Source organism: Protopterus annectens, chromosome 10.part0, assembly GCF_019279795.1.
Source record: "Protopterus annectens isolate FY-2018-M chromosome 10.part0, PAN1.0, whole genome shotgun sequence".
Lineage (NCBI taxonomy): Eukaryota > Metazoa > Chordata > Ceratodontiformes > Protopteridae > Protopterus > Protopterus annectens.
In genome coordinates, this window is record NC_056744.1 from 1,684,419,800 (window position 1) to 1,684,432,845 (window position 13,046).

A 13,046-nucleotide genomic window follows, 5' to 3' on the forward strand; every position below is an offset into this window, starting at 1 on the left:
ATGTAGTTAGAAATTTAGTTCCAAAGCATGGGGAGTCTCTGTGACAGGAATCTATCCCTCCAGCATGTTCTATTTATTGTTGTGGCGAGGTTTAGCTCACTAGAGCGCGTGGCTCGCAGTGACTTGGATTTCTTTAGGTGGAGCATGTCCATCAATTCTGAGTCAGACATGGCTTTGTAAGTCAGGCAGAGATCACCTCTGAGTAAGTGATAAGCCACTGAGTACAGCCGGAGTTTTTTCAGTCGGGCTGCATAGGACATATGTTTGAGGCCAGTAATCCCCTTGGTGTGGTGCTTTTGTGGTTTTTCAAGCTGTTGGAAGTGTCTTGTGAGGTACATCCCAAATGGGGCATTGTACTCTATGATGGGTCTGATGAGTGACGAGTAGAGGGGCACTATAACCTCTTTATTTCTAGATGCGAACCCCTTAGTAATTAGATGGGCCACATAGAAGGATTTCCTAACTACTTTGGCAATATGATTGTCAAAGGAGAGATTACTATCTACCTGGGTCCCCAGATCTCTTATTATCTCTTCTGTATTAAGGGGACTGCCGCCTATGTGGTAATTCATGGGTGTTTTGTTTTTCCCAAATGGGATGACTATGCATTTTTTGGCATTTAGCTTGAGGCTATGACTTCGACACCAGGTGTCTGTCTCAGTAAGGCCTTTTTGGAGTATGTCCGTGTCAGCCGGAGAGTCAATTATGGCTCCCAGTTTGCAGTCATCGGCGAACTTGGTTAGCCATAGTCCTCCTGTGTTTGCCTGTACTTCTGAGAAATATATGCCGAACAGTAGGGGTCCCAGAACCGAGCCTTGCGGGACACCACTTGTGACTGGTTTAGAGTCAGACCTGGAGCCCGCTATTCTTACCATGTGAGTTCTGTCTGTAAGCCAGTTGGCAACCCATCTTGTGACATAGGGGTTTAATTTATTTTCAGGCTGGTGAGTTTTTCTATAATACCAGAGTGAGGAATGGTGTCGAATGCCTTGGCGAGATCAGGGTAGGCTGTGTGAACCACCATTCCCTTGTCTATGGCCTTGGTAACTGTCTCGAAGAAGTCAACCAGGTTTAGTAGGCATGATCTGCCCTTAACAAAGCCGAACTAGGTCGGGTCAAGTGTTTGGAGATTCCCAATGTCTTTGTTAATGAGTTCCATGATGATGCGCTCCATAACCTTGCAGACCAGGCTAGTCAGGCTTATGGGGTGATAGTTACCTGGGTCAGGTGTGGCCCCTCCTTTGTGGAGCAGAATAACCATTGCTGTGTGCCATTCTATGGGCACGTAGCCTGTGGAGAGGCTGAGGTTGAATGGCATGTTTAGATGGGGGGTTAGTTCGTCCTGTAGTTCATGCAAGACGCAGCCTGGGACAGCATCTGGCCCCATTAATGCTATTTTTTTGGCTTTTGAAAGGGCTGTTTTTACCTGTGCTTCTGTGATTTCTGGGACACTACACTTTTCTGGTATTGTTGTGGGCCCTTTTGAAGGTGAGAGGGAGGTGAAGTTTGCACTGAATCTATCTGCCATTATGTTGGCAATATCAGTAGGTTCAGTATATTTTGTGCTATTTTGCACTATCTCAGAGCATATCTGTGAGTTACCACTTAGATTCTTGACATAGCTAAAGAAGGCTTTGTGGTTATCTTTCGAATCCTTGGCTATTTTTCTTTCGAAGTTAGCCTTGGATGATTTTATGAGGGACCTTAGTTTCTTACTGATACTGATCAGGGATGTCTTTCTGAACTAGTTTCCTCTTTTTGTTGTATAACCTATTTATGGCAGGGGTCCACCAGACTGGTTTCCTTCAGTTAGGGGAGTGAGTCTTGGTTTTGCTAGGGATGGCACGATCCATGCATCCTTGTAGTTGCTCATAGAGTGCAATTGTAAAGGATTCTGCATCTTGGACAGTGTTATCCTTTTGCGTCGGGGCTGTGAAACTTACCACCTCTGCCTTAAGTAAGGTGACGTTTGCTTTAGAAAAAATTTTCACTGTGGTTTCCTTGGTTGGGGGTGGTGGTGGGGTGTGGACATCCAGGGTGATTAGTTTATGGTCTGATCTAACCAGTGACTGGTTGACCTCCGGTACGGAGTACCTGTCGCCCATGTTGGTGATGACCAGGTTCAATATGTTGTGGCCTCTGGTAGGGGAGTTTTACCAGCTGATCCATGGCATTTGAGTTGATAAATTCTAGGAAGCGCTGAGCCTGGGAGTTTGTACTCATGTTAGCATCAAAAATATATGTAAAATAATAATGCACTACTTAAAATAAGTAAACACAATAATTTTACAATTGTAAAATTGTTTGACTTTTTTTTTTTTTTTTTGTAAGTGCTATATTATTTTCTTGTATATATTTTTTTGATGTAAAATAGTTCCTCCGCCTAATGTTTCAAACTTTCTGTAGTATATGTTAATGGTGTTGGAGGAAGCATTTTACATCAAAAACATATAAAAAATATAGTGCTTAAAAAACTAAATAAGTAAAACGCAACATAACAAATTTGCAGAGAGCCCATTCTCCCCCCCCCCTTCGCTCTCATACACAGTCTCTTCTGCTTTCACACGCACACACACACACACACATATATATATATATATATATATATATATATATATATATATACACACATACACACACACACACAGTCTCCTCTGGTTTCATACTTGCATTCACTCACACAGGATTGGTCTCACTCTCTCTGGATCTCTCCCACACAGTCTCTTCTGCATTCATACACGCATTCACTCACACAAGATCACTCTCACTCTCTCTTGAACTCACATACACTGTCTCTTCTGCTTTCATGCATGCATTCACTCAACAGACATAAACACACTCCTACCTGCTATACATACATACACTTTTTTCTGTTTATTATATATATATATATATATATATATATATATATATATTTTTTTTTTTTTTTTTTTACACTCGCTAAACAGCAAATGCACTTTTTAGTGAATGTAAAATAATGGCCTCTGTTAGATTTTTTTTTTCTGCCTGAGCTCTACAGCAGCTTGTTATGCTGCTGTGAAGTGGCAGACTCATTTTTCAGTGGGCTTGTACATTAATACTGTGCTGGAGAACAGTTGTTTTCCATTCAGGGTGCTGATACAGTTTGTCCATTTTCTAAAGCCTATTAACTTAAATATGCTTTGCTTTTCTTCTCTTTTTGCACTGTAATGCCTATATTTTTTAATACCAAAAAAAAAAAAAAGAGAAGAGGAAGAAAAAAAAGGCATCTGTTTAATTTAGTAATTTTTATCACACACAAGAAGAACTAAAATACTTTAAGCGTGTATCTGGAGCATTTCTCCCAGGGCCTCCGTTGAAAACTGTCTTCGTTCCAAGTCGGACTTTCCTGGTTAACAAATGTTAAATAAATAAATAAAAGTATGCAATTTATATTGTAAAAGGTTTAATAGAAATACTGCTAAGAACAGAAATTGTTCTACTTAATGTTAGTTACCCTTTTCCTTCCTCTTCTCCTTCCCTGAAGGTCCTTCCAAACATTAATGACACAAAGTAAGGCAATTGATTTTTAGTTTCCCCACAAGTTTAATAAATTCAACGCAAGTCCGCTCTTTCCAATTGCTCTTATATAGCTGTATTTTGCAAATGTGACTGATGCTTTGCAGTCTCATATTTATTCACTATTGTCCATGTTGTTTTCCTCTTCATCTTCATCTCCATCTCCCAACTCCAGATTCCGGTTCAGTTCCAAGGTACTCCAGAGGTCAACTCCTGTACTTTTCTGTATCTCGCGAGCAGTTTTTGTTTGGAACAGTGGGAAAAGGTTTCACTGGCATAGTCTTTCCATGTACTTTATTACCAAAATAATGAGAAGCTGAGCCCCCTTCTACTTGATGGTTCACATTTTGGTGGGCAGACTTTTTCATTTCCTCCCTAATATGTTCTGCATGAAAAAATTTATTTGATCCTCCAGGAAAAAATATATATTCTGAACACAGCTGGTTACAGCAGCCTGCATCTCTCACCTGGCTCATGACATTCCCTGATTATTGGAATAAATTTGTTTCTCTCCTGCCATCACATCAGAGTCTCTTCTCTTTGTATTTTCCTGAAGCATATGTTGGTCAAATCAGAAGTGTCAGCGTACACTAAAGGTTTAAACAAACATGTACGTTTTATTTGTAACAACATGACAGCTCAGTATAAATGATGTTAACACTTCAACATTTCACACCCAACTGGATATAATAGCTTAGAAATCACAACACATTATGGATGGATTGCTTTCTTTATAAGGGCTAAACCATAAACAGTCTTCTAATGATGGCAGCAATTGTTTTACATATACATAATGTATACTTGCACTGTAACAGCTTTAGTACTTAGCATCACAAATTTGTAAATGCTCCAGATGCACGCTTAAAGTATTTTAGTTCTTCTTGTGTGTGATAAAAATTACTAAATTAAACAGATGCCTTTTTTCTTCCTCTTCTCTTTTTTTTTTTTTGGTATTAAAAAATATAGGCATTACAGTGCAAAAAGAGAAGAAAAGCAAAGCATATTTAAGTTAATAGGCTTTAGAAAATGGACAAACTGTATCAGCACCCTGAATGGAAAACAACTATTCTCCAGCACAGTATTAATGTACAAGCCCACTGAAAAATTAGTCTGCCACTTCACAGCAGCATAACAAGCTGCTGTAGAGCTCAGGCAGAAAAAAAAATCTAACAGTGGCCATTATTTTACATTCACTAAAAAGTGCATTTGCTGTTTAGCGAGTGTATAAAAAAAAAAAAAAAACAGTGACAAAACCATATTTTGAATCAATATTTTTGGTTCCCTTAAAATTTCTGATGTCAAACCTGTCGGTTTAATTAGCTATTATCTCAGTCAGCGGGGTTTCTATGTTGCAGATTTTCAACATTTATTAATAACTTGCTTCGTTTGTTGACAAGGTAAGTGAACTGGTCTATTTCTAACCCTTTTCAGGTAAATCCATGGTCAGAGGCTTAGTTTTCCATACCTTGCAATACTCTAAAGAGTTGTACAAACTTGTACACATATATGAATGTTCTCAGTGTAACCAGCTTGTCTACATTTAAGACACTGGTTAGACAACACCTAAATAGCACTTGGCTCTGCTTTTGCACTAAACTAGGATAAACTTTCTCCCCTCTTAGCCCCCCCAATGTTTCTCTTCTATTACAGTACGTCACTTTTTCCTTTTTAGTTTTATATCTCTATTAATACTGTGTTGAAATGAATAGCTTATCTTTCTAATTTCATTTCTTTATGTTATATCTTACACTGGTAACCATGCCTAAAGGTATGTTATGGCTTATCTGCTCTTTAACTCTTTTTCCAAAACATTGTTCTCATTGTTTATTTGTTATGTAATGTATGTAAATTGTATCACTGTTACTAATGTTTATATTTGATTTCCTAAAAATATTTTTAATGTTCATAACACTGTTTTTAAATTGTAATAATTATGCTTAATTGTTTATAATGCTTATGGAGCTTTTCTCCCTGGCCCTCTGCTGAAAATGGGCCAACAACCCAGTCTGACACTCCCGATAAACAAATGTAAAATAAATGTATAAGAAGTACAATACTGAGTTTATCCAGAAGCAAACAATAATTCAATAATTTTAGAGAAGACATTCATGTCAGTAGATTCTATTTAGTGGCATCATTTAGCTTTCAGCTGTGTGTATGCGTGTATGAGTTTACCTGGGTTTTAAGTTATATATTTGGTATTCTGTTTTATTTTAATATTTGCTTTGCATTTCTGTTTGTTTGTTGATAGCTTAACAAGACAGATTATTAAGTGGCTTTCTTTCTTTGTCCCCACAAAATACAGGTAGTGCTTCCAACATTTATTTTAGAGAAGCGATCACTCCTGGAGATGTATGCCAATTTCATGGCCCACCCTGACCTATTTTTGTCCATCACAGCTGGAGCGACTCCTGAGGAACGAATGATCCGCTTTGTGGAGTATTACGTGACATCATTTCATGAAGGACGTAAGGGAGCAGTAGCCAAGAAACCATATAATCCAATCATAGGGGAGACTTTCCACTGCTCTTGGGATGTGCCTAAGGACAAAGTGCGATCAATTAGGACTCACTGTGCAGCTGCTAATGCTAAGGATCAGGCCAAAATCCAGGACATGGATCCTAGCTGGGACCAGTCAGAGAGGTACAAATTGAGGTTTATAGCAGAGCAAGTCTCTCATCACCCACCAGTGTCAGGTTTTTACTGTGAATGCAAAGAGAAGAAAATGTGTGTAAATGCTCACGTGTGGACCAAAAGCAAATTTATGGGGATGTCTATAGGAGTCTCCATGGTAGGTGAAGGTAAGAATCCATTGCCATATGTTTAAATATCATGACATCCTGATTTACTGATTATCATTTGTTCTCAAGGAATAAATCTGTGCATCACCAGTGTGTTATGTTTGAGTGCGATATGAACCTGTTAGTAGTAACTTTCTTTGTGAATAATAGTATTGCACTGCAAGGACAAAACACTGAACTCATTTGCCTTTTTTAAGGAAAGTGGATTGTATGCCTTTACAAGGAATGTGTCTTACTAGTGTGCTTAGAAATCTGCTCTTGCTCAAGTGGAAGCAAACACTGATGAGTGAAGGTGCCAGTTGGCAGTCTTGCACATAAAAAGACCAAACATATTAAAATATTTAACAATTCTAATAAGAAATACAATCATCAAGAGAATAGCAGCAGTCGATGTATTGTGCATTGTTCATTAGCTAGAAACTTCTAGATATATTAAGATGGGGACTGCCCAGCCTACTTGACATGACCACTAATTTAATGTTTTAGACAAAGCTGTGAAATGTAATGAGTTAGAATTTAGCTACTGGATACCCAATGTACTGCATCACCACGTTCTTATGCCCTCATACTCATTTGCACAAACTCTAGTTTTTTAGTCTAGGCAAGTTGGATCAATAATGTTCATTTTGAATACATTAAATTTTCACAGTACAGCATTTATAAGGCATTAAGACATTATTTTACTGTCCCTTTCCAACTAAGGAGGTCTGCGTAGTCTGCAAGGCTTTCAGTTAAACCAGAGCACATTCTTTCGGTTTTCCATGGAAGAAAAAAGGTTTCACCACTACTTTATACGTTTTAGGTGAATAGAAGGAATGCTTTTCATAAATGGAATGTGTACTTGGTGTGGCAACATGCACATCTGACGTTGTCAAAGATTGTCTGCCACTACAGGCTCTAGTGTAGGTTCTTCAAAAGTCTTTGATCATCGCAGGTGGAGGTACAATTCTTTAGGTGTATCTGACGTGTTTAGGTAGTGATTTATGGGAATCACTTTGCTTTTCAGTGGAACTTTTTTTTTCGTATCTTTTTGAAGTTCATACGAAAGCTGCACCTTGAAACTCAAATCTTTTTATTGTGTCTTTGTATTCTGAACAATTTTGATACATCAAAACCATAATAAATGCTGCTTTTTATATTTAATATGTTTTATCACAAAATGGCAAACATGGCAAGTGCCATACTAATTTGAACTTATTTTACTGTTTTGTTTCCTGGTTCCCAGGATCCATTTCAAGTCCTCTGTATGTGAAGCATGTGAAACATGAGGAAGTGATGTGCTTTTTTAAACTCCCATGTAAGCAGACTGGTATTATGAGTAGAGGTGTATCTAGGGTGGGACTGAAGGAGGTAGCTACCTTGGGTGCAAGGTGTTGGGGGATACTATCAGCAGATACCGATGTGGAGGTAGTGCAGTGTCAACAGTAGGAAATGAATGGTGATACGATATTTGCAGTGAGGATTGAAGTGGTTTGCTACTGCTTGCTATAGTTCTGATGACAGATGTTTTCCCCCTCAGCTTTGAGAGAACTTTTTGGTCATTAACTTTCAGAGGGCATTTTTTTCTCGACTACTCTCCAACATAGTTTGGGGAGAGGGGTGCCAGGTCAGTGAAATAAACAGAGCACCAGATAATCTAACTATACTTCCGAGTATAAGCCACATGTGTCATACACCGCTTCTGGATCATGACTACTATTCATTTTTTGCTAAAATTATTGTGATTTGCGTTATTTTTAGTGCTGCTGTTAAGTAGTCCCAGTAGCTGTAAATCCTTAACAAAAGAATGTAGCTGAATTCCAGGTTTTCCTAAGTCTTTCAGTTTGTTGCCTTTCAAATATTAATGGACCTCCTCTCCCAACATACACACAGGCACATTTTCTGAGATGTCAGAGCTGTCGCTGTAAACCAGGAGCTGTTACTGACAGTTGTTCCTTCAAAGTATGTATAAAAGACATGCAAACTACTTCTGCTGTTCCCCAATGTCTGTAGTGGTAAAGTATGTTTTTTTTATCCTGGATTTTGTAGAAATGTGCTGTTTTTACTTTTATATAACTTCCAATGTTATCTCTACCTTTAAAATGCAGCATGGTGGTGCTTCAAAGTAGGTACAACTTTATTTTCTTGAAATTGTATTGTAATAAGACTTTTCTGCTTTTACTGAGGCTTAAATGTCTTCGTGCATTACATTTTCTCCTGTCTTTTGTGCTGTTATCCACTTAATTTGTTATATTGTAGCATACGTAACTCTTCAACGAAAGCATAATCCTAGAGCACAACAAATTAGTAGTTATTCATTGTGCTTATGTATAAGATTAAAACACTACTGTCTGCAAAGATGTTACACTTATAGAAAAAAAAAATACCCCTAACTAGTGGATCATTGTCAAAAAATATGTTGTCACCTGTGCACCAGTAGTCTTTCTCTTCCTCTTTGCAACAAAGGCAGTGGAGAAAAGTTCCACTATGGTGTGCAACTGAGGACAGTAACTTATGGGAAACACTACAGGTTTCTCTGTGCCTATGTATAGTTGTGAAGGAGGGACAAAAGCCCTGTGCTTGAAGCATGCAAGGAGGTTAATCTGGTCTGGGTGGACTTTCCCTTTCTTTGATTCCAAGGCAAGGAAATAAAAGTTTTATGTAGTACATGTTGGTTTCTGGTAACTGGAAACATATTGTAGTGAAAAAAGAATTCTGAAGTAAGGACAGCAGTATCAGAGACAGATTCTAGATAGTTGGGGGTTGGCATAATGGTTAAGGTGTGTACCTCACAGACACAGGGTATAGTGTTTGATTCTTACCTTTATACCTTGACCTGGCCAAGGCATTTGACACAATACCCCACTCTGGTATTGTTGACAAACCCAAGAGATTAGGTCTAAATCCTTCTGTCACCTGGTAGATAGCCATCTGGCTAACCAACAGGACCCAGGAAGATAGAACTGGGGAGTCTACATCTATAAAGAGGCCAGTCATAAGTGAAGTCCCTCAGGGACCTGGGCCAATCCTTTTTGGCATCTACTTCTCTAAAATCAAGGCCAAAATGAAGGGACTCTAGCTGACCAAATTTACAGATGATTGCAAATTAAGAGCTGTCAGAGTCCCCCACTGACACTAGTGTTCTCCAGGAAGAGCTGACATGGCAAATAACTTGTGTCAGAGCCGTGGAGCGAAACTAAATACCAAGAAATGCACAGGTAGTATCCTTCAAGAAGTTATCCACCCCTGGTAACTATCATATTGACAACACAGCACTAAGAGCTGACCCAGTAGTCAGGGACTTGGGGATGCCTTTGACCATCACATGTCTACAGTACTGAGGAAGTTCTGTGTTGTGCAACTTCTAAACAAAGGTATGGTATCTACTGTATGTCAAAGGAGGTCATTGTTCCACTATATTTGCCAATCATGAGACCTGCCAATGTAATTGAGCATAGCACCCCTTTCGATATGTACCTAAGCAGGCACATCCAGCAATTGGAATGTCCACAGAGATTCCTTACTAAAAGAATACAAGGCATATGTAACATATGCAGACCTCCTCAAAGCCCTATCCTTGTATTCTTTCTCCTGCAGGCAGTTGAGGGGAAAGCTATGTCTAGCATATAAGCCATTGTCTGACTCTACCTGATGGACCACCTGCATATTTGCAAAACAAATAACACCAGAATTATCCATTCTAAAGACTTACATTTTGCCTTTGATGTAAATAGGACCTGCTGGAGAGACAGGTATGCATCCCATAGCCCCTTGCATGTGAAGCAGAGTTCCTCCCTAACCCAGTTCAAGTATAACTTGGACAGTTGGATGGGGGAACAGTAAATTCATCCCTAGTTTGACACCCATGTCTCTAATGGACACAGGCAGCCTGTAAATGCTTCATTTCCCTGGCCCCCACTTACACTTATCAAGGATACCAGAACTTGTAAGAAATTTGTGATGCATGGCTAGGCTTAAAAAGGCCCATGTGGTCATTAGTCTAGTAGTCGCCTGTGAACCTATAACACTGACTTATGTTGGGGAACTCTTTCTTAATCCAAAGAAATTGCTAGGGTGATGTGGAGGGGGCAGCTGATCCAGGTGCGGCTCCCAGTCGATCTGCAGTGCATACCAGCATTCAGGAAGTAATGCCAGTATTGCATTTGCAGTGAAAACTGAAGCACTGTAGCATTCTGTGTGTGGCATAAACTGTAGCAGCTACTTGCTACAAATGGAGTAGTTTGCTGCAATTTAAAAGGCAAGGCAATTTTCTTTCTGTTCTTCAACTTAAAGTTGGGGGGTGCCAGATTGGTGGATGGCACTGGCTACACAAATGCTTGAATAGCCTTATCTGAATCCACTGTTTTATCCAGTTTTTTTACTTTTGAGTATGACAATTGCAAGTCAAATATGGCTGCCAACCTTCTTGACAGAACCATTTCTGCTAGAGATAACCCGTTTTTATCTAAGGAGTAATTCTGTAGTTGAACAAATACTATGACAGTATTGTTTTTCATTTACTTCATCCCTCATTCAGAATTTATGTATCCCTTTCTGCTCGTCCTTTAAGTGAGGGAGAGAGTATAGTGTTTGCATGTCAAATCCCATTTATTTTTTATTAAGTATGCAAATTCTTTGTTGGTGAATACAAGATCCATTATTAGACTTTAGCATTTCTGGAATACCATGTATGCTAAAACTTGTTTTATATTGGTTACATGTGAAATAGCAGAGTTCATAGTATATGCATTTTTTTCAGTATTATACTGTTTGTTTCTGTGTCTGCTGACCATTAAGCCTTCCCTAATGAGATTTCAGCCCCATTCTTCCATTGTACTAGGTGCCTCCAGTGTGGGAACAAGAGCTGTCCATATGAGGCCATTATCCAGGCAGCCATGAGTATGTGATTTGTATCCTCACTGGTTTCCTTGCAATGAGAGCATATTTTGTAGGCCCTCTTCTGTCCCGTGGTAGAAGACATATGACCAGTGTTACTAAGGAGGTCACTGTGCCTCCTTTTGTGTTAGTGTATGGTCCTTTGTGCTCAAGATGAAGGCTACTACATACAAAGCTTGATGTCTGAAAGCCCCTTGCATTCCCATCCTCTCCTCCAAGGGATTGTGGCATTTGACAACCTTTGTCTTCCTCCTGCTCCCCAATATAGGCATACCCACCCTTCCCATGCCATTTCCAACAGTCACCTGAACTGCTAATTGAACATAGGTCCATAGGTATGCACTAGGCTGATGACCACCAGGACCTTTATAAACCTAGCCCCACAGCTCAACCCAGTTTTGTCCCTCTGTATTAAGAGCATTTATTAAAAGGGGTTATGTTTGTCAGGAAGTTTCTAAAGGTTATGTCGGTAGGGGTATTTTAGTTTGGGCAAAGTTACTGTCTGACTGTGTCTATCAGAGACATGGGGAATTTCCCATTCTCCATTCATTGGTCAAAGTTATACTTACCTAGGAGTAGGAATGGACTCTGCTTCATATGGATTGGGAACCTGTTCCAGAAAATGGGGATCCTCCAAGTCATATACCTGTCTCGCGAATACTCCCTTTTTATGTCACAAGTAAAATGTAAATCCTTGGATCTAGTGGTTCTGATGCTCTTCATTTTGTTTATTTGCTAAAGGTCCATCAGAACCATCTCTGAGGATGCGTTGTATACCATGATCTCTATCACCTCTCAGGAACCCATAGTAGACTGAATTGAGAGATAAGACTTTAAGGTGATCCGTGTAGAACAACATGTTTATACCCTGGATTCTCCTGGTAATGAACCTTTGTGGGCATTCCAACTGTTGCATGTGTCTGGTCAGGTACATGCCAAAGGGAGGAATGTACTTAATGATGGGTCTGATAAGCGCCAAATAAAGTGGCACAAAGACTTCTGTGAACCTGGATGCCATTCCCATACTTATAAGTTGTGTGACAGAATGATTTTCTTGCTACTTGGGCCACATATCAGTCAATGGCCAGATTATTGTCTACATATGTTCACAGATCCGTGACTGTTGGGTCATTTCTTAGAGATGTCTTATTGATGAGGTAATTAGCATGGTGGCTGTTTTCCCAAAAGGCAATATAATGTATTTCTTGACATTGAGTTTTAATCCCTGACTTTGGCACTAGTCATTTGTCTGTGTTAGACCCTCCTGCAAGATGTTTGTGTCATGATGGGGAATCTATGATGGCTCCCAATTTGCAGTAATCTGTGAACTTGGTCACCCAAAGACCCTTGACTTTAGCCTTTACCTCCTAGAAGTAAATCTCAATTAGGATGTACCCCACTGGTGCACAGTCTCTTACTGGAGATGGCCTCACCAATCCTGACTTCCTGGGCCCTGTCTTTGAGCCAGCTGGCAATCCAGTGAGTTATGTAGGGGTTTATGACCAGTTCAGTGAGTTTGTCAACTATGCCCGAGTGAAGTGTTGTATCAAATACTTTATATAGGTCTAGGTGGAAGGTATACACCATTTTCCTTTCATCCATTGCCTTGGTGACATTCTCAAAGAAGTCCACAAGGTTTAGTAGGCATGACCTTCCCTTGACAAAGTCATACTTGGTTGGGTCCAATGTCTGAAGATTGCCTATGTCTTTGTTGATCATTTCATTGATAATTTATTCCATGACTTTGCATATTAGACTACTCAGTCTAATCGACCTATAGTTTTCAGGGGTCCTTCGATGGTTCACCTTTGTGAAGTGGAATAACCATTGCAG

The 13,046-nt window shown here is 39.4% G+C and overlaps 1 protein-coding gene across 2 annotated transcripts in view; it reads left to right on the plus strand.

Annotated features, from left to right (window-relative positions):
• OSBPL10 (oxysterol binding protein like 10) overlaps positions 1–13,046 on the plus strand; it is a 546,334-nt gene that overhangs the window by 199,379 nt on the left and 333,909 nt on the right. For both annotated transcript variants that reach the window (XM_044086441.1, XM_044086442.1), the window contains exon 3: positions 5,843–6,338. In XM_044086441.1, the coding sequence (XP_043942376.1) occupies positions 5,843–6,338 (496 nt within the window). The remainder of the gene's footprint in view (positions 1–5,842; positions 6,339–13,046) is intronic.